This window comes from Heteronotia binoei, chromosome 9 (genome assembly GCF_032191835.1).
Source record: "Heteronotia binoei isolate CCM8104 ecotype False Entrance Well chromosome 9, APGP_CSIRO_Hbin_v1, whole genome shotgun sequence".
Taxonomy (NCBI): domain Eukaryota; kingdom Metazoa; phylum Chordata; class Lepidosauria; order Squamata; family Gekkonidae; genus Heteronotia; species Heteronotia binoei.
This window is the reverse complement of record NC_083231.1, coordinates 12,754,695-12,775,948: the sequence shown is the minus strand read 5'-3', so window position 1 is coordinate 12,775,948 and position 21,254 is coordinate 12,754,695. Positions and strand designations below refer to the sequence as shown.

At 44.0% G+C, this 21,254-nt stretch overlaps 1 protein-coding gene across 10 annotated transcripts in view; it reads left to right on the top strand.

Moving 5' to 3' along the window:
• The window catches only part of SLIT2 (slit guidance ligand 2), a 482,157-nt gene extending 462,414 nt beyond the window's left edge, over positions 1 to 19,743 (top strand). For 6 of the 10 annotated variants that reach the window (XM_060246235.1, XM_060246233.1, XM_060246234.1 and 3 more), the window contains 8 exons: positions 234 to 327; positions 2,640 to 2,777; positions 2,861 to 3,101; positions 5,663 to 5,793; positions 11,088 to 11,242; positions 12,446 to 12,734; positions 16,323 to 16,534; positions 18,136 to 19,743. In XM_060246235.1, coding sequence (XP_060102218.1) covers positions 234 to 327; positions 2,640 to 2,777; positions 2,861 to 3,101; positions 5,663 to 5,793; positions 11,088 to 11,242; positions 12,446 to 12,734; positions 16,323 to 16,534; positions 18,136 to 18,377 — 1,502 coding nt within the window. In that variant the 3' untranslated portion in view covers positions 18,378 to 19,743. Of the gene's footprint in view, positions 1 to 233; positions 328 to 2,639; positions 2,778 to 2,860; positions 3,102 to 5,662; positions 5,794 to 11,087; positions 11,243 to 12,445; positions 12,735 to 16,322; positions 16,535 to 17,353; positions 17,443 to 18,135 lie in introns of all 10 variants that reach the window. The other 4 variants (XM_060246230.1, XM_060246228.1, XM_060246229.1 and 1 more) reach the window with 4 other exon arrangements.
• The last annotated feature ends 1,511 nt before the right edge of the window (positions 19,744 to 21,254 follow it).

The following is a 21,254-nucleotide window of genomic DNA, read 5'->3' as shown; positions in this document are numbered from 1 at the left end:
ATGGCCGTTGTGTTTTTGAAAAATAAGTCTCTGGGGGGGGGGAAAGTTAAAAGTTGTAAAAATCAAGATTACACCAAGAGCAAGAGAGCCGATTCGTTGCCAGTTGCTCCACAAGCCGATGTCACGAGAGCCGCTTGGCATTAGCTGCCGCGAGTTGCTATAGAGATATCCCCGGTTTGCGTATCGAGTCCCGTGGTCCTGTTTCTGCTGACGTTGGATATACTTTGTTGCAGGTGAGCTCTGCGAAGAGAAGTTGGATTTCTGTGCCCAAGACCTGAACCCTTGCCAGCATGACTCCAAGTGCATCCTGACTCCCAAAGGATACAAGTGAGCCTCGCATCTCTATTGTCTACTTTGTTTGTGTTTTTGAGTCGTGCCTTTGTTCTCCTGAATGGCCACGGGCTCGGTTTTCTTGTGGGTGAATTGTGCTGTCAGCCCTCATTCGAGGGAGTTGTGATCACCGAATAATGGCTCAATAGATTGCTCCCTCGGCTTGTGTGAAGCCCCCCTCCCTGCCCCTGTGTAATAACATGAAGATTCTCTGCTGAGTGACCGGTTTCCTAGCAGTGTGGATTAAGCGGGGAACAATGAAGAATGGAAAGTTTTTATTCTCTGTGTCAATCCTCGCAAAAATCCTTTTCAGTGACTTGGACTAGGAATTGAATAATTATGTTAAATTAAAGCTCGGATTATGAAGCTGTAATTACAAGATGGGTTCTTAGTGAGACACATTGGAAGCCATTATACAATAAGGGGGTTCATCACCAGGAAGGCTAATCTTTAATTAAATGACATCCTGATTATCGTTAATTAGTATGCGCACTTGAAAAGTGAGTTTTAATGGACTTTAGATGAGTAGATTTAGGAAACCCGCTGCTCTGAACTGCACCTGTTTTGTGCGCTGGGTTTTGTTGTGCCAAAATTATATTAGGGCAGTTGTGAAACCGGCATTCTAAGTGCACTTAAACACCAGCTTGTCTTTTAAATTGCCAGTATTAATCTATGTTTTTTGAGTAAACGTATTTATTTATTTAGACTATTTATATTCCGCCCCATCCCAGAAAGGGCTCAGGGCAGATAACAACATTATAAAACAGTATAAATGACAATTAAAACCTATCATATCACTAAAACAATACAGTTTGATCATAAACAGTTACAGGTGGTGGCTCAGTTGGGCACATGTTATATAGATTAAGAATCTGGCACAGTAAAGAGGTAGTTTAATATTACAGCAGAGATGGTACGCGCAGCATAGGGCCGGTCAATGGAGGGAACGCCCGATAAAGTAGGACACCCACGGCGTAGTTTCATTTTACAGGCCCTATGAAAAGGTAACAGCTCAATGAGGGCCCAGCTCTCCAAGGGGAGCTGATTTCACCAGGCTGGGGCCAAGGCTGAAAAGGCCTTGTGCAATTTGTATTTTGACGACTGCCAACGACGACGACTGCAGATTTATCCCCCGCCCTTCTCTCTGAATCAGAGACTCGGAGTGGCTTAAAATCTCCTATATCTTCTCCCCCCACAACAGACACCCTGTGAGGTGGGTGGGGCTGAGAGGGCTCTCACAGCAGCTGCCCTTTCAAGGACAACTCCACACTAAAATAAAGTGCACAGTTGTATAATCCCAAAACCATGCCCCCCCCCCCCCGGTCCGTAGAAAAATTGTCTTCCACAAAACCAGTCCCTGGTGCCAAAAAAGTTGGGGACCGCTGTTCTAAATAATGATCTTGTTAAAATAATTTTGGCTCTTGTTTGCGTGTGTGTGTGCACGCACGCAACTGTACGTCATGGTGACCTCTGATGACTGACCCCCCCTACTGGGGGCATGGAGGATATTCAGAGAGGTAGCCGAATAAAGCCTGCCCCCACGTTCCAGCTCTGGTATTCCAAGGAGGTCTCCCATCCAAGTACTTGCCAGAGAGTTGATCCTGACAAGATTGGGTTTGCCTGGGCTATCCAGGTCAAGGCTGTTAAAATAATCATGACTTTTTAAAAAAAAGGAGTTAGAATTTTGTAGGTAACCTAGTCAAACTTACATTTTCCAAGTCAGAGTTCATTTCCTCAGAACACTTGTGCCTCATTCTTCGTCTTCGTTGTCGATGAAAAATCCATTGCTGACCAGGCGAACTTAATGTAAACTGTAGTGCTGGTTCCAGCTGTGTTTGCAAGGGAAAATATTTAACCTCAAAGCAAAATCTTGTCATATTTGCCTAGGCCTCCCAAACTTTTATATATTTGATCGTTTTGGAAATTCTGTGTGCAACTGCAATCCCAGGAAGGGCTGTCAGAATGATTCATGGGGGCCCCTCAAGATGTACACTCTGAATATTTGATATAATGTCAGATAATCAGACAGAATAGCAAACAAGACGTAAAGTACATACATTAACTTGTGGTCTCTCATGTATAGCAAGGCCTTCGATCAATATATCAGCTTTCAGACGCAAGCTGTGTTGAAGGGGTTTTTTTTTGTTTAAAGACCAGTGTGGGCACAGTGCATCCAGAAAACTCATTAATTTTTTTATAAGCACCACTGCATTTTGAATTACATCAACGTCCTCTTATTGTTAAGCCTTCTATTTAATTGTTAAGCACTACATTTTACCTTTTGTGGGGTTTTTTTTCCCATTCTATAGATGTGATTGCACACCTGGTTATATAGGAGAACACTGTGATATTGACTACGATGACTGCCAAGACAATAAGTGTAAAAATGGAGCGCACTGCACTGATGCGGTGAATGGGTACACATGCATATGCCCCGAAGGCTATAGGTGAGAACCAGAAATGCCACAAACCTGCCCCTACGTCGGAAGAGTGGCTTTGGTGACGTAATTGTGTATTTGTTTGCATCCAGTGGCCTTTTCTGTGAGTTTTCGCCACCCATGGTCTTGCCTCGCACCAGTCCGTGTGACAATTACGAGTGTCAAAACGGCGCCCAGTGCATCACCAAAACGAACGAGCCTGTCTGCCAGTGCTTGTCGGGTTACCAGGGCGATAAATGTGAAAAGCTGGTCAGCATCAACTTTGTGAACAAAGAATCCTACCTGCAGATTCCTTCGGCCAAGTTTCGTCCTCAAACGAATATCACTCTGCAGGTAACACGAGGTGCTCTGAAATAAAATGAGGATGATATACTTTAGTATGACAAGTATATCCAGTTGAAAGCACACACACACATTCATTATATATAATTCCCCTGTGGTGGTGGCCAAACGGAACTCTCCCATTGGCTCTCCATAAACCGTTGGCCCATCACGGTTCAGTCAGCGTCTCTGGCCTCCCATCGGCTGACTCCCCTGCCCCTACCAACTGCAGGCCCGGGAATGTTGAACAAGCTTCCAAAACAGCCTTACCTCAGAGACATGACACCAACACTCCCATGTGTAAAGTGCTAAATAATATTCTATTGTGTCTACTATGAAATCTGAACAATTGCCTCATACAAAACAGTATGTATAATTACACAGAAATTATTACAGTGAGAAAACCATCTACTTCACACAACGCAACTACTGTCTGTATGTGACAAAATATCCTGGGAAGGAAAGGTCCCCTGTGCAAGTACCAGTTGTTTCCAACTCTGGGGTGACGTTGCTTTCACAACGTTTTCATGGCACACTTTTTACAGGGTGGTTTGCCATTGCCTTCCCCAGTCATCGACACTTTCCCCCCAGCAAGCTGGGGACTCATTTTACCGACCTCAGAAGGATGGGAGGCTGAGTCAACCTTGAGCCGGCTACCTGAAAACCCAGCTTCCGCCGGGGATCGAACTCGGGTCATGAGCAGAGGCTTAGCATAATCTTCTTGTGTAGGTCCAATGGGGAGAGTTGGTGCTGTTTTTCTGAGCAGTTTTACCTCCATGGTCCCAATAATTTTGTGATGTTACCCCAGAGACATCTCTGATGCTTTTCTATGCCCTCTCTGTCAACCGGTCTCAGAAAGAACTGCCACTCTACCGCACCTCACTAAAGGCGTTGCGGCCACCGCCAGCAACAGACCTCTGCCACCCCATCAACAGCCCACACAGACAGACAGCACATATACTGTCCATAGACACCAAGGGGCGGGTGTGGAGTGAATGCCTTCACTTGAGTGAGTGGGTGGGAGGACACTCACCCTGAGCCTCTTTCCAGAGCCCATTGTATTTTTCTTCACAACAGACCTTATTCTTTATACTTATTCCGTGTGTGTGTGTGTGTGTAGGATAGATAGAGAGACAGACAGACATTTATTTATTTATTTATTTATTTACCTTCTATTTATATCCCACCCACTCCAGAAGTGGACTCAGGGCGGTTAACAGTCATAGTAAAGCCAACAATTTCAGCTACCCAAACTGAAAACGATAAAACACAAACAATTAACGATTTAAAAAAACTAGATATTTGGTGCTGTACAAAATCTTGAACCCAGGCGGATCAGATTATATTCTAGGCCTTCTGTTTATCTGTTGGTGGTCCTTCTGATGGTATTGCTCAGCAGCATAGAAGTGCAGCCTTCTCCCACTCAGTTGAACATATATGAACATACAAAGCTGCCTTATACTGACTCAGACCCTTGGTCCATCGAGTCAGTCTTGTCTACTCAGACTGGCAGCGGCTCTCCAGGGTCTCAAGCTGAGGTTTTTCACGCCTATTTGCCTGGACCCTTTTGAGTTGGAGGTGCCAGGGATTGAACCTGGGACCTAAGAACATAAGAGAAGCCATGTTAGATCAGGCCAATGGCCCATCCAGTCCAACATTCTGTGTCACACAGCAGCCAAATATATATATACACACACACACACACACACACTGTGGCTAATAGCCACTGATGGACCTGTGCTCCATATTTTTATCTAAACCCCTCTTGAAGCTGGCTATGCTTGTGGCCGCCATCACCTCCTGTGGCAGTGAATTCCACATGTTAATCACCCTTTGGGTGAAGAAGTACTTCCTTTTATCCGTTTTAACCTGTCTGCTCAGCAATTTCATCGAATGCCCACGAGTTCTTGTATTGTGAGAAAGGGAGAAAAGTACTTCTTTCTCTACTTTCTCCATCCCATGCATTATCTTGTAAACCTCTATCATGTCACCCCGCAGTCGACGTTTCTCCAAGCTAAAGAGTCCCAAGCGTTTCAACCTTTCTTCATAGGGAAAGTGTTCCAGCCCTTTAATCATTCTAGTTGCCCTTTTCTGGACTTTCTCCAATGCTATAATATCCTTTTTGAGGTGCGGCGACCAGAACTGCACACAGTACTCCAAATGAGACCGCACCATCGATTTATACAGGGGCATTATGATACTGGCTGATTTGTTTTCAATTCCCTTCCTAATAAGACCTTCTGCTTACCAAGCAGATACTCTACCACTGAGCCACTGTCCCTCCCCTATTATAGTTATTATAGACCTGTCAGAAATGTTCGATTTTACAAGCCCTGCAGAATTGGGAGAGATCCCTCAGGGCTCTTATGGCCTCAGGGAGAGCATTCCACAGCATTGGTGCTGCCACTGAGAAGGCCCTGGCCTGTGTAGAGCTTAACCTGGCCTCCCTTGGTCCGGGGATGGACGACAGGGTTCCCGAACGCAGATGGATTTTATGTGTGTATATGTACATATTAACAGTGAAACTTCTGTAACTTCATTATCATCTAACATAAGCTTTGATTCATCATCAGATTGCTACAAACGAAGACAGTGGAATCCTGTTGTATAAAGGCGACCGAGATCATATAGCCATGGAACTGTATCGTGGGCGGGTGAGGGTCAGCTATGATACAGGATCGTATCCGGCATCTGCCATTTACAGGTGAGCCTAAAGATATACGGATCTTCATCACATCCAGTAGCTGCTGGACATTTTGGACAACCCCTTGAAAGAGAAGGGTGCCGCTCAGTTAGTCTGTCTCCTTTCTGTTTCGATGACAGACTTTTGTTCAAAGCAGTCTCTTGAAGTTTTGAGCAGTTACTTCTGAATTCAGTTGTCCTTAGCCCATCTGGAAGTGATGGTTTCAGGGACCCAAGTATGCGCTTGTGTTATACGTAGGTGGGTAGATAGATGATGGGGTATCCCTGTGAGCTGCCTGAAAGCAACCACCACCACCAATACTCTCCCAGACTCTTATCTGGGAGAACCGGGTTTGATTCCCCACTCCTCCACTTGCACCTGCTGGGATGGCCTTGGGTCAGCCATAGCTCTGGCAGAGGTTGTCCTTGAAAGGGCAGCTGCTGTGAGAGTCCTCTCAGCCCCACCCACCTCACAGGGTGTCTGTTGTGGGGGAGGAAGGGAAAGGAGATTGTGGGCCGCTCTGAGACTGAGAATCGGAGTGTAGGGCGGGACATAAATACAATATCTTCTTCTTCTTAAGCTGTGGAGTCTTGTGATCAAAAATTTTACTTTGTGAGCAGCTGGCGTTAATGTTGACTGCATAAATTAGGTTGTTCTGAGGCCATTTTTCCTGAGCTAAGACAAAAATGTGTGATCTGGAGGCTCAAAAACTGAACTAGCTCGCACTAACTTCACTTAGAGGGAACAGTGACCCCCGTCGCCGCCAATTCAGGAGTTGAGGAGGGAAGGGCAATTGCCTGGGTAGAGTAAAGGTGGACCTCTGTTTGCACATACCCCTCAGTCAAGTCCCATCGTTCACCCCAACTTGAGCCACATTAATGAGATGTCTGTCCTGTTGCTGGGATGGGGAAAGAAGCCAAAAGACCTGTGCGGGGTGGCAAGTCGGAGGCATCTTTTCGCCGTCACGACACACTCGCCTGAAGAGCGGACACTTCAGCTAGCATTTCCGAAACTTTTAGAAGCAGCTGCCTGCCCATTTGAAATAAGCTTTTCCAATAATTCCCTTCAAATAGCCAAATGGAATGAAAAACTTAAATCTGCGCCCTGGGGAAATAATGCTCAATTTTGTTAGGCCATAATATTAAAGAGCCCAGATGTTAGTCGATTGCTAAGAAAATATTTATGAATTAGAAAAAAGGTTTATGTAAAAAGCCAGTGTTTTCTACACAATAACAGCACCCTTTTAACATTCCTTTTAGAAAGCATTTTTTTTTCAAATGCGCTGTTCATCTTTATGATGTCTTTGTTCAAAGTTCTGGAAAAGTATTGTAATTTGGGCAGCTAAACTTTTCCATAAGCATCGATTCAGTCACATTGAATAAAACACCGGGTTTTGTACAAAAGAGCCCAGTTTAAACACTGAAGTGCAAAACATTAGCATTAAGTTATCATTCTTGAGTGTTAAATAAAGAGTTGCACATTCAGTTTCACCAAAAATGAGAGATCTTTTAGATCAGAGCAGCAAGGATGATAAATCGGCACCATCCGTAAGGCTGTCCGTATCGTGAGAGTTTTCTGTTTCGCATGAGAACTCCGCCCCTTGTGTGACTCAGCTTTTTAATTTTTATTTTATTTTTTTTGCTTTTAAAAAAAAAATATTTCAAAAAAAAAGAACAGGGGAGGGGAAATTCATAATCAAGCAACTAAAGAACAAAAAAAAAGTATATACAAAGCAGAGACAAAAAAAATAACATTGGTAGCAGATCTACACGTAACTTTCTGTAAAAGTTTTCCAAATATCTCCAAACAAGTCCATATGCAATTGTAATCTGTACGCCATGCATTCAAATATTGATAACGTTCTAAGGTTCTCCATCCACTGATTTACTAGAAGTGGGCTTTTATCTCTTCAATGAGAGCCACTGTGGTGTAGTGGTTAAGTGTGCAGACTCTGGGAGAACCGGGTTTGATTCCCCACTCCTCCACTTGCAGCTGCTGGAATGGCCTTGGGTTAGCCATAGTTATCACAGAGCTTGTCCTTGAAAGCGCAGCTGCTGTGAGAGCCCTCTCAGCCGCACCCACCTCACAGGGTGTCTGTTGTGGGGGGAGAAGAAATAGGGGATTGTAAGCCGCTCTGAGTCACTCAGAGAGAAGGACGGGGTATAAATCTGCAGTCTTTTCCTTCTCTAATGCAAGTCAAGCTTAGCTTGGCTTAATTTATTGTACAGTCAAAGACCAGCATAGGTAAAATACAAGTCTTTTAGCTGTAGTAAAGGGTCTATTTTTGTTGACCATTGGTAGCCTCCAGAGAGACGGGCGAATAGTTTAGAAGTACATAAGCATCCTCAAAAATCAGTGGACATTCTAATACAAAATTGATACGAGGAATAGCTTCCTCTCAGAAAAATCAAATGATTGGACATGCCCTGTCACGACTCGAGCCTCGGGTAGGAGACGGCTGCTGGCGTCCCGGCAGTCAGCCAGAACTCTTGCAGCCGGCTGAGGTTTTCAGGGAGCAGCACAGGCGTTATCTTAAACAGTCTAATTAGTCAAAACCATAAATCAGTCCGAGCCAAGGGATGAGACAGAGAGCATAAACGCAGGAATGCCGGGGGTCGGGTAGCCAGAGAGAGCAAAGCCAAATGAAGTCAAATTACCAAAGCAAGTCCACAGAGCAAAGTCACAGTCCAGAGTTCCGAGGTCCAAGGTTCAAGCCGGGTCAGAAATATGCGGGTTCTCACAGGAGTCAAGAGGGTGCAGAGCGTGGTCACGTCCCAGGAGGATCGTTCGTTGCCAGCACAGTTTGCCAAAGGGCCAGGATTGCAGATATACTGTGCTGGCTTGTTAACCCATTAGTATGCCGGGCTTAGATCTCTTCTCCCCCGCATGCGTGCTTTACTCCTTCTGTTTCTAATCTCCTGCCGTCTCCTTTCACGGAGCCGGCTAACAGGTGGTGGAGATTCAGGAGGGGATGAGCTGGGGCCCGGCGTGGCCTGGTCAGTTCCAGGTGGCTCCTGCTGCCGGCTTGCCTCCTCAGGACTTACGTCCAGGGCTGTTAAAGGCGCCTGCTCTGAGCTAGCAGGGGCTGGGTCAGGGGCAGGCATGACATGCCCAAAGCATGGGTTTAAAGGACATGTCCTGCGAGTTGCACCACCAGCAGTTACTCAGCCCTTTGCTGCAGTTGTAAATGCCGCTGTTCACCAGAAGTTGACGGATCATATCTTTTTTCTTATATAAACGTACAAAAGATTGAAGCTAGATCCATGTGTTCGAATGACTCGAAAGACTCAAAGTTATTCCTCTTGACATTGTATTTTGGTCTGCTGCTGCCCGCTGCTGCTATTTTTAGGGGAACAGGGAGCAACCAATGATGAATCTTGTTTTTATCCCCCACCCCCGCCACCTTTCATTCTGGCTTCCCTAATTACCCTGCCCTGGATGGCCCCGGCTAGTCCAATCTTATCAGATCTTGGATCCTTCCCTAATTTATTTCTGACATGTCCCTTTTTTGGTTTTTTTCTCTTCTTCTTTTCATGGCTGGCTTTAAGAAACCAAAGCAAATTTTCTGCTCAGTCTTGGTTAAAAACAAACACAGGTGTTTTTGTTAGCATTTTGAAGGACACAGCTAGGTCAATAAAAGCACAAGGGAGGCCAGTTTCAACCAGCAAAACCAGTGGGGTTGAGAAGGCTGAATCTCCACCTTCCCCCTTTTCTCATGGCCCTGAATCTCGGCATGCCATTTGTCTTGGCAGGATCCATGATCTTCATCGCTTCTGATTTGGCTTCCAAGCCTAGGGGTAAGAGACAGCCAGAGTGAAGGTGTAGTGGTTAAGTGCGTGGACTCTTATCTGGAAGAACCGGGTTTGGTTCCCCGCTCCTCCACTTGCAGCTGCTGGAATGGCCTTGGGTCAGCCATAGCTTTCGTAGGAGTTGTTCTAGAAAAGGCAGCTGCTGTAAGAACTCTCTTAGCCCCACCCACCTCACAGGGTGTCTGTTGTGGGGGAGGGGAAGGTAAAGGAGATTGTGACCGCTCTGAGATTCAGAGTATAGGGCAGGATATAAATCCAATATCATCATCATCTTCTTCTTCTTCTATATGAACCAGCGGGGGCAGTTGAGAGGGAGTCCCAAGTGAGTAGGAAGGTTGTACATTTCTAAGAACGAGTCTACTGTCAGCTCTGGGACTATCTTCAATATAAGCAGACTTCTCTTCTTTTAGAAAGAGTTAACTTTATTGAAAGACAGGTAACGGTTGCATGAGGACTCATGTCAGATCTGGCTCACCTGGGGCTGGCCAGATCTTTATACCCCTTTAGGACCATTATATAGCCTGCCAAAAATACTAGCTCAAAGCCAGCGAAAAGTGATAGAAAATATTTCTCACCCAGCCCCCAGTAACTATAGGCCAGTTTAAGCAGTCTTTGCAAGGAGTTACCACGGCCTTGAGAAATAGGTGCCAGTGCACACGACAATGAAAAACGCCACAGTGCACACTACACACTACAGTGCACACTACAATGATGTTACCGAAAGGATAGCAAAGCAGGTCCGGCCACGCTCCCCCAGCATTCCCAGAGCAAAGTGAAACAGTACACAATATATGTTTCACAGGGCAAAGCAGGGAGAAAAAAGGCAAGGACTCTTGACATCTACACCAGGTGCGTTGAACACATTTGTTATGAGGACCGAATCTGACATAAATGAGACTTTGTTGGGCCAGGCCATGTCAGGCCGGGCCACGTGTGTACCTATTTAAGATTAAGTAGCAGAAATATAAAGTTTATAAAGGGCACAGACAAACACAATTGCATTTTTTTAAAAAAACACACCTTTAAACATGCTTAAAATGTTAGCACTTGTTGGTCTTAAAGGTGCTTTCTTTGTATCTCTTCCATGGGATCCAGGGAACTGGGCAAGGGAAGCTGTGGCACTTTCCTTCCTTCCCCAGGGGACCAGGAGGGGGGAGGAGCCTTAGCCAATAGAAGGAAGAGAGGCTTGGCTCAGTAGCTCTGCTGTGTGGTTGAGAGAGCCCTGAAAAACAAGCCCTGCCTCTCCCCTTCCTCCCCAAGGGAGGAGCCTCAGCCCATGGAGAAAATAGAGTTTTTGCTCTGTAGCTTCTGAGTGAATGAGGAAGCCTTGCAAAGCAAGCTGTGATGCAGAAGAAAGCAAGAGAGAGGGAGAAGGAAGCAGACAACAGCCAGTTGCTTGGGGGCCTGATAGGAGCCCTCCGGGGGCCTGATTCAGCCCTCAGGCCGCATGTTTGACATCCCTGATCTACACTGTCTTTATCAAAGTGTCACTTGTTCTTGTTTCAGTGTTGAGACAATCAATGATGGTAACTTCCACATAGTTGAGTTACTGGCCATGGATCAGATTCTGTCTTTGTCCGTCGATGGAGGAAGTCCCAAAGTCATCACCAACTTGTCTAAGCAATCCACGTTGAATTTCGACTCACCGCTATATGTAGGAGGTAAGAAAACACATTTTTTATAAACCTGGCTATGAATAGCTGAGAGAAAATGAATAGTCCTATAATATTCCCACGTGCGATTCATAATAATATTATTTGTGAACTTTTTGACAGCCGTGATTTCACAGTGGTGCATTGACAAGATAACTGAGCCCTTGGGATTGATCAAAATCTGATGAATCAGATTCAGTCCAGGGCTGCTGTCTGGGTGGACATGGCGTTGTGTGGAGTCAGAGAATTTCTTTTTTCCAGGTGACCAATGGGTAATAAACTCAGCAAGCATTAAGGGTTAGCAGGCCCGGCACTAGGGGTTCTGTCGACCCAGACAGAACCCTGCGCTGCCACCCCCCCCCCAGACGCTAGTCAAAAATGACATCATTGCTTGGCCGGCCCCTTGCCCAGCCCTCTGCCTCTTCAGGGGGAGCAGCTGTCTGGGCTGTGGCCGCCTGTGTGCTTTTTCCTGCGTTCCGAATTGGAACGCAGGAAGAAGCGTGCGGGTGGCTGTTGCCCAGCCAGCTCCTTCTGAAGAGGGCGAGAGGGCTGGGCGAGGGGCGGGGCGGGCCGAGCGAGAACACTCAGCCCACCCCTCGCCCAGCCCTCTGTCTCTTCAGAGGGAGCTAGCTGGGCAGCCGGCCGCCCATGTGCTTTTTCCCGCATTCCGAATCAGAACATGGGAAGAAGCATGCGTGCGGCCACTGTCCACCAGCTCCCTCTGCACGAGCAGGGACGGAGAGGGGCCACCTGCCCCCACGGCAAGGTGGTGCCCCAGGCGGCCGCCTAGCTTGCTGACTCCCACGCACTGGCCCTGAGGGTTAGGCAAGCTGCAACCATGCAGTATGATAAAAGGGTAGTAATTTCCATTATCTGTTCCATATTATACCCATGTATAATTTAGCCAACTCAGCTCTGCGGAGATCCCATAATACGATTCATGAAAACATTGCTCAACCTGATTGCCTGGATCCACTCTTCAGAGGGAGCTAGCTGGGCAGTGGCCGCCCATGTGCTTTTTCCCACGTTCCGAATCCACGGAACGTGCCATGCGACGAGCCGATCAGGCTTTACGTGTGAGTGTGATGGGTTGTTAGATCCAACCTTCATAACTGTCAATAGTTTTCTTACAGTTAATTGTTAGGAATAAACAGTCTTCAGGCAACTGTGATGATTCGTTTCAAAGGAGTGGCCAGACTGTCTGTTTTCCAGGCATGCCCATGAAGAACAATGTCGCTGCCTTGCACCAGTCCCCAGGTCAAAATGGCACTAGCTTTCAAGGCTGCATCCGTAATCTGTACATCAATAGCGAACTGCAAGACTTTAGGAACGTTCCGCTTCCCGTTGGAATTCTCCCAGGCTGTGAGCCCTGTCACAAGAAGATGTGTGTCCACGGAACGTGCCATGCGACGAGCCAATCGGGCTTTACGTGTGAGTGTGATGGAGGATGGACCGGCCAACTTTGTGATCAGCAAGCCAATGATCCTTGTCTAGGAAATAAGTAAGTGTGTTTTCTAATGTCCTCTATGTCTTAATGGAGAGATGGTGTGGTGTGTGAGTTAGATTGCTAGACTTGGCCTGGAAACTCACTGGGTGACCATAGACCAGATATCCTTTCTTAGCCCTTTTTTGCCTAACCTACCACACAGGATAGCTTGGAGGATATATTTGAGGTCTGTATGTTGCAGGATTTGTTTCCTCAACAATCTAGGATATTCACAGACAATTCCACCAGGGCCTGTATTGAGTCAGCGTGAGTGGAAAATGCTTTAGGTGATAATGCTAATGTGAATCTAGGTTTTTGTTGGCAAAGATGTTAACACCAGACCCTTTGTTTCTAACAGCTTTTCTGAATTCTCATTTTTACTGGCTTATGTAGTGTTTTTTTTTGGGGGGGGGGGGTGTCTGTTCTGCACATGTTTTGATCTCTCTAGTGGTTCATTCAATATTGCATCATTTATGTCCAGCATAAAAACCTATAGCTTAAACCTGCAGGGAGATAAACCAAACATAAAGCAATGTAATATCAAATTGACCACTAGGGGGAGCACAACCTATGCAGAATAGGGCAGGAAAGCCCAAAGCGATAAGAACACAAAAGGCAAGAAAATGAGAATGTGGAAAAGGCCTAAATGTACTTGGATTGATTTTTGAGTAATTGTCAGGGACTAAGTCAGGGGTGGTCAAACTGCGGCTCAGGAGCCATGTGTGACTCTTTCCATTTCCATTTCATTTATTAGCTTCTATGACCAAAGGTCTTAAGCTCAATCAGGATGTAACAATCGTCAAAACATGCATTGGTATACAACAGAACTAACTATATTCACAGAATTCAAATGTTACAGTCAAAATATTCAAATCTAAAAGTGAATAAAATGTTAAAACAGGAATTTCTAATAAAACCTATCATACAGTTAAGTAAACCTAAAATTGTCATGTTAACCACATATATGCCAGATAGATCCATTACCATCAGATCAATGCAGATTTCTATCCTTTTGCAGATAAGATTATCGTTAAAAATTTTGTATACAAAATAGGTGATGTCAAGATTAGTATCTGCCAGCAAATAAGGGAACACCCAAAGTTCAGTTGGTAGCTGGTGTTTAATAAGAACAGGAGTTATCCAAATTGATCTAGGAATCGACCACTGATGACAATGTAATAGAAGATGGCCAAGTGTTTCTTTCCCACTTATTGTGCGGCTCTCGAAGCTCCTACCGCCCCCTTGGCCGCCTTAAGGTATTTCTCTCTTGAAATCACTTCTCCAAGCCGAGTAAGCCAGCGGCTTGAAGAATGCACTTAAAGTTAAAGTTGCTTTCTTTCCACCTCTCCCTCTTCTCCCCATCTATGTGCCTGCCTTCCTGTCTTGCAGCTGTCAAACATCTGACCTTTATTCTATGTAGCTCTTACGTTAAGCAAGTTTGGCCACCCCTGGACTGGATAAAAGGAGATCCTTGTTTCTGAGACAGTCTTCTTTCCTGTGTGTGTGACGAAATTATGCAGAATTGTATCTGATGCTCTCCTTCTCTGCAAGGTTGCCAAGGTGGGAGGGGAAGGGACTGGAGTCTTGATGGTAACAACTTTCAGTCCTTTTGCAAGGGACTGGAGTCTTGATGGTAACAACTTTCAGTCCTTTTGCAACACAAAATCACCTCCCCAAAACTCTTTTTAAACTTTCAGGGGGGAAGCTATACATTCACTGTATCTTTCTCTCTCACTTTGGGGAAAGCAGTTTTGAGATTGAATGGGGAAAGCTTTGCATCAGAATCAGGCCCAAGCTAGTCGTGATGGGAGCACTGAGGTGGCTATTCTGGGGGCACAGACTTTGAGTCTCTCGTTCCCTCTGTTTTAATTGGAGATCAAATGGGTCTCCTATTCATCCGAGTGTGCCACGCGAACCATTGCACCACGCCGAAAATTCTTTTATCCTGTTCATGTTCTGGTTCTTAAATTTAATTTTGAATCTAGACTAAATTCCATCAGGAATGGTCTTAGCCAATGGCCATAGGGGCAGGGCCCACACGTGTAGGGGGCAGTCACCAGCAGGGGTGTCAAACTCATTTGTTATAAGGGCCAGATCTGACATAAATGAGGCGTGGGTGGGCTGGGCCATGTGTGTACCTATTTAAGATTAAGTAGCAGAGATAAAAACTTTATAAAGGACACAGACAAATGCAATTAAAGATTTTTTAAAAAAAACGTAAAATAAATCATGCGTAAAACATTAGCACTCGTTGGTCTTAAAAGTGCTTTCTTTGTATCTCTCCCATGGGATCCAGGGAACTGGGCAAAGGAAGCTCTGTCTCTTTCCTTCCTTCCCCAGGGGGCCAGGAGGAGCCTCAGCCAACAGAAGGAAGAGAGGCTTGGCTCAGTAGCTCTGCTGTGCAATTTAGAGAGCCTGACAAAGCAAGCTCTGCCTCCCCCTCTCCTCCCCTAAGGGAGGAGCCTCAGCCAATGGAGAAAATAGAGGTTTGGCTCTGTAGCTTGTGCGCATTTCAGCAAGCCTTGCAGAGCAAACCGTGATGCAGAAGGAAGCAAGAGAGAGGGAGAAGGAAACAGCTGACAGCCAGTTGCTCGGGGGCCTAATAGGAGTCCTCCGGGGGCCTGATTTGACCCCCCCCCCCGGGCTGCATGTTTGACACCCCTGACCTACAGCATTGTTCCTCTAGAGGAGGGGGAAGAGTAGACTGCATCTGGGGCTTGGACATCTGGCTTCCAGCAGTAGTTGTGGCTCCCACCCACTTCACAAGAGGTGAGGGCTACCCTTTACTTGATCCAGGGCGGGATCAGCAGTAGGAGGATGGCAGCTGTTCTGGACATTTGCTTTGCACCCCAAAGCCACTAAAACCACCCCTGAATGTTGTCTTTTCTTTGGCTAATGATGAACATGTGGAAGATTTTCTTTAACTCAAAGCATATCCTACTATGAAATAAGCTAGAATCCTGTTATGGGGGAGGGGATGGCCATCTTGGATTGTTGCAAGTGCCAGGAGTGGTCTCGGCCTTGGCATCTTCACAGGGCGGGAGTGGAGTGAATTGCAATTTCTGTCGAGCATGAAGCATCTTCTTCTTCGGCTTTGCGGGGTGGGGGAAGAAGGGAGTAGGAAATGCAGGTAAGTTGTGGCTTTTTCGCCTTGCAAACTTTAATCGCTTTTTTTTTTCAAGTCGAGTCATTTTCAGCCAGATTGTGCATTTCTTGCCCTGCTGGTATCTCAAAAAGCAAACCAAAGAAAGCCTTTTTGCTTATGGGATGCAGAATCTGGTATCTGTGACATGCTGCTCAGGTCTTCCATTACACATCTACAGTGGCAATATTCCAGCACTAACCGAATAAAGTCCTATGCGGTGCCATATGCTTGTACTAACCTTGTAATCCGCAAAAAAAAAAAAAAAAAACCCCAAAAAAACCAATGCTTTGCCATGGCTTTCTGGAAAAGTACATTCTAAAACGGGGTGGGGCCCCAAAACGATACGTAATTTACACCTTTCTTCGAATGCAGTCCAAAGCATTTATAGCCAATTTTGCTTTGCCTTCATTTGGGTGAATAATTTCTTTTTATTCTCTTGGGCTTGTCTCCCCCTGTAGATGTGTGCATGGTACCTGCTTGCCAATCAATGCATTTTCATACAGTTGTAAATGCCTGCAGGGACATGGGGGAGTCCTCTGTGATGAAGATGAAGAATTGTTTAACCCCTGCCAGTCCATCCGATGTAAACATGGTAAATGTAGGCTTTCAGGCCTTGGAAAACCATATTGCGAATGCAGCAGCGGATACACTGGGGACAGCTGCGATAAAGGTAGATAACCGGTCTGTTTGTCATCGATTCACCTAGGAACGATCATTTTATCATCCAGAGATACGATACAACATTCATTCCATTCTCACACACACAAAAGTATATTTTTCTGTGTCCCGGGTTGTGTGTTTTGTTTGGATTTTTGATTTTTTTTGTTCCTTTATAAACTGTACAGAGTTTGCCGCTGTGATTTCTTTTCTTTTTTTTTTTTTTATAACTAATAATTTTTATTATTTTAAATAACTTCACACAGCCTAGTCAAAATCTTTGGTATACAAATAAGCAAGGCATTATCATTATACATCAAAATATAAATTAAATAATATAAATAATATATAAAGGAATTCTTTACAATCGCTTACACACCTGTAATTTGTTACGTAGACAGCTTACATAACAGGTAAAGACTCAAACTAAATCATAAACATAGATAGTTAATATATGATGAAATCCAGATACTTTTTTGGAGTAGGTAGGCTTAATAAGGATTTCTCATTGATATAAGAGAGAAAGAAAAACCATTTCTCAACAAAATTATCATCTGGTCTTGGATTTTCGTATCTCAATATGCTTGTAGAAACTTGTGTGTTATTTTGTAATGAAGAATGAGGGGGAAAATGTCTTTTTTTTAAAAAAAAAAATGAGGGTCCTTGAATTTTGTATTAACATTTGGAATATTTTTTTATCCCCATCGAATATTTTGCTGTCACCCCTTTTTTCTTTATTCAGAAGCAACTTTTTTGCTATATTTAAACTGCTGCCTTTTACCTGCTATATCTGTCTGTATTTATTGTTTCTCTGCTTTCTGCAACTGAGAAGCCAAATCCAATGATTCTGCTCCTAGTTTTATCACAAACTCTACTTTTGACCTCCCATCTTCAGCTGACTTATCACAGCGAATTATACAGGTGAGATGTATGAAAACAGGACGACTTTTTCCCTTCCAGTGTCTTTTTCTTTTTTCCCCCCTCTTGTCCATCAAGGCTGTCTTCCTTTTCTCTCTGCCCCTTTCTCTCGCACTCGCTTTCTTTCACGAGCAGCATTTATTTATTTCGTCTTTTGCATCCACGTGACTAGAGTAGAATGTGGGGGTTGAGCCTTAAACCAGATGTCTCCCATTTAAACTGGTTTTATGCCTCAGTAATTTTTGCAGTTAATGGAATGTAACTTCTATTAAATAACAAAACGGAATAATATTTAACTCCAGGTCTAATAAATGAAATTGCATATAGTCTCAAGCACTTCCCAACAGTAAAAGAAACCAGCTGCCTGTGTCGTTAGGAATGGATGATGTGCATTTCTGTAATAAAGAAAAAAAGATTTATATTTCCAATTTTCTCATTAAAGTAAAGATACTGTATTTATGATTTAGATATAAATCATCGCTGCAAAATACACTGATCTGAAGAAACGCCATCCAGTTTTAATTCTGTATATCAAAACCATTATTTTCCATTGTGTAATGCAATCACAAGGCAAGCCTGAAAACCGTATTTCAAAGCATCGCATTAGGACTGTATTTTGGAAACCGTTTTAAGACTAATTGCATTAAAAAAGGTATGTAATTTGGTGAGTGTTCTTTTTTTCTTAATCTATTTCAGAAATCTCTTGTCGAGGGGAACGAATCCGAGATTACTTCCAAAAGCAGCAAGGCTACGCCGCGTGCCAGACGACCAAGAAGGTATCGAGACTAGAATGCAGTGGCGGGTGTTCAACTGGGCAGTGTTGCAGGCCGCTGAGGAGCAAGAGGAGGAAATACTCTTTTGAATGCACTGATGGGGCCTCGTTTGTGGACGAGGTCGAAAAAGTGGTGAAGTGTGGCTGTACAAAGTGCCCCTCCTAAGCGTCCTCCCCCCTCCTATTTTGCCCACGTCTATTTTTTTTAAATGTTGTATACTTATTGACCATGTCGGACTAATTAATGCTTCATAGTGGAAAGATTTGAAATATATTGTAAAATACAGAACAGACTTATTTTTATTATGAGAATAAAGACTACATTTTTTCTTCACTTGCAAAAAAAAAAATTAATAATCAAGAGCTTGAACTATGAGACTTCTTCTGACCAAGAGGAGCATTGGAAACAAAAATTAAAACAAAGACCTAGTAACATTTCAACAACGATTGGAAACTTTAACTGTTTTTAACATTAGTCCTTCTTTATAACATACTGAGGATAAACTGGCACCTTCCAGCTGACTTTTTGATCCTTCCGTCTTACTGATAAAAAATCAACAAGAATAAGAGGCTTCTTTTTTTACTTCCTTAAAAGTAGGGTTTTTTATTTTTGGGGAGGGGGGTTGTATTCTTTTGACAAGACCATATCATACTCCTCCAGGAGGTGGAAGCAAGAATGGCACATGAAGAGAAATCCGTCTGTGCAAGTTGAACAAACGTGTGTGATTTTTTTTTTTTTTGTATGGCAGTTTGATATGCAAGTAGGGGAAGAGAGGAAATGAGGGATCTCACCTCCTGGATGGAAGAGGACACCCCGCAATTCTGAAATCTCCCGATGTACACTTTTCTGTGGGCACTTTGGCAAAAGAAGAAATCAAGTGTTTATGCACCCTTTTCCAGTATTAAGTTTTTTGTACTGTAAATGTTAAGGATAAAAAAAATAGATTATTGTTGAGATAATTAGGTATAATATGGAGTTTTTGTTTCTATGAGTTTTTGAACCGCTCTATACAGTATTCAGTTTATTGAGAAATATTTATTGTATCAAAGTACGTTGTCCCTAACATTTTAGGCCGCCCCTTTTACTTTTTTTTTTCCAGTGCTTTAATATATATTAATTTATATTTGTCCTGATATTTTTGTATTTCCTGTTTGTTTTTTTAAAGACACAAAAGCAGGATATTTGCAATAGGACTAACATAGCATATTCTCTTGGGGTAAAATAGATCTGATCCGGGCTCTTTAATTCTTTTCCCCCTAGCAACCTATTATGTGGTGTCAAGTGACAAAACTGGAAGCAACGATGAGTTGTGGTTTTCATGATAGCAAAGAATAAGGCACCTCCCTGGTCCCTGTAAAGTATGAGAGAAGGAAAAAAAATGTCTCAACTATAGATGGCAAGTGAATAGAATTGAGCATTTCCCTAAATATACATTTACTTTACAGCAAATGAATTGGTGTGTAGAAAATGACTCTAGAAAAGTAGATCTTTACAAACTAATATTTCTTTGGAATTCCTTACCTTTAAAATTTTTAAAAGAGAGAAAGGCTGTATTTACCACAAACTGTGATTTCCCCCTCAAAAAATATTAAAACTACTTTGTTGCCCTTATGTTTCCCTTTGTTGACTATGTTGCTGCTAAATCACAATATAAATTGGTAATAATTCTTCACATTTGGGTTGTGTTCTTCTTTCAGTAAATTTTTTGGGTACACTGTTAAAAGGTTTTTTTTTTTTAATTGAAGAGAAAAAAAATTAGATGTACATGTGTTATACCGTGTGGCTTTGTCTGATTTGGACTGATATCAGTAAATTTACTGATGTTTGTAAATTAAACAGATATTTACTTCGGTGCCAGTTCTTACTTGTATTCTTCCAAGAAGTTTAACCATTTAACAGGCTTGTATCTAAACACCATCAGCTTTTTTAAAATCAAAATGGACAAAATGACAAGCTTTTCCTATTTAAGGATATATGTTGCTGAAACACTAGAGGGCAAATTCCCGCAGGTATATTTGAGCTTCAGATATTTATCCACATAAATCATCAGTTTAGAAAACAGACTGAGAAGAAGAGTTGGTCTTTATACCCCACTTTCCTCAACCCGAAGGAGTCTCAAAGCAGCTTACAATCACCTTTGCCTTCCTCTCCCCACAACAGGCACCTTGTGAGGCAGGTGGGCCTGAGAAAGTTCTGAGAGAACTACAAATGGCTCCAGGTCACCCAGCAGGCTTCAAGTGGAGAAGGAGTGGGCTGGTTGAAGGGGAATGTGATAGAAGTTTATAAATTATACCTGGGATAGAGAGACTAGACAGAGAACTTTTTCTTCCCCTCCTCAAATACTAGAATTCACTTGATGGGTAGTAGATTTAGGATTTAGGTCCCTGCTCGAGTTGACAGAAGAGCCTTCAGTCGGCACCTCAGATGCTCCAGGAGCCGACAGCTTGCCGCCACCTGAGGTAGCATTCCGCACACCTGACTGGGCAGCAGCTAAGGAGCCACAGCTGCAAGCAAGAAGCCCGCCAGACTCAACCCTGCGGGTAGCTCGGCTGAGGAGGCAACTCCGCCAAGTCTTAGCGACCTGTCGGAGGGACGCACACCTGTGGCAAAGATGATCACTGAGTTCTGACAGAAGCTTCACTGGGTGCTAATTGGAACATTGCCGAAGGCCCATTTGCCCCCCTGCTTGGGGTTGGCTCCTCATGGAAGCAACAAGTCACATCTGTGACAACCTCGCATTCACCCCGGCTCTTTTACTCCTGATCAGATTCCTCGACTTCCTGACTCTCAGCTCCAGACGACCTTGCTCTCCACTTCCTGACTTGACTACCTGACTCAGCTTTGGTTAGAACCCCTTGGTTTGACCCCGGATCGGACATGGACTTTGCTCCCCACCGCACCTAGCCCATGATAGGAACTTGTAAATTTTAGTGTGCTTTCTTTCTTTCCTACCCCCCCCCCCCTTTATTTCTGGACTCCATTGTTCAAACCCCCAGTGAGAATTTTGCTGAATCCTAAGATCTGACAAACATTCTAATATCT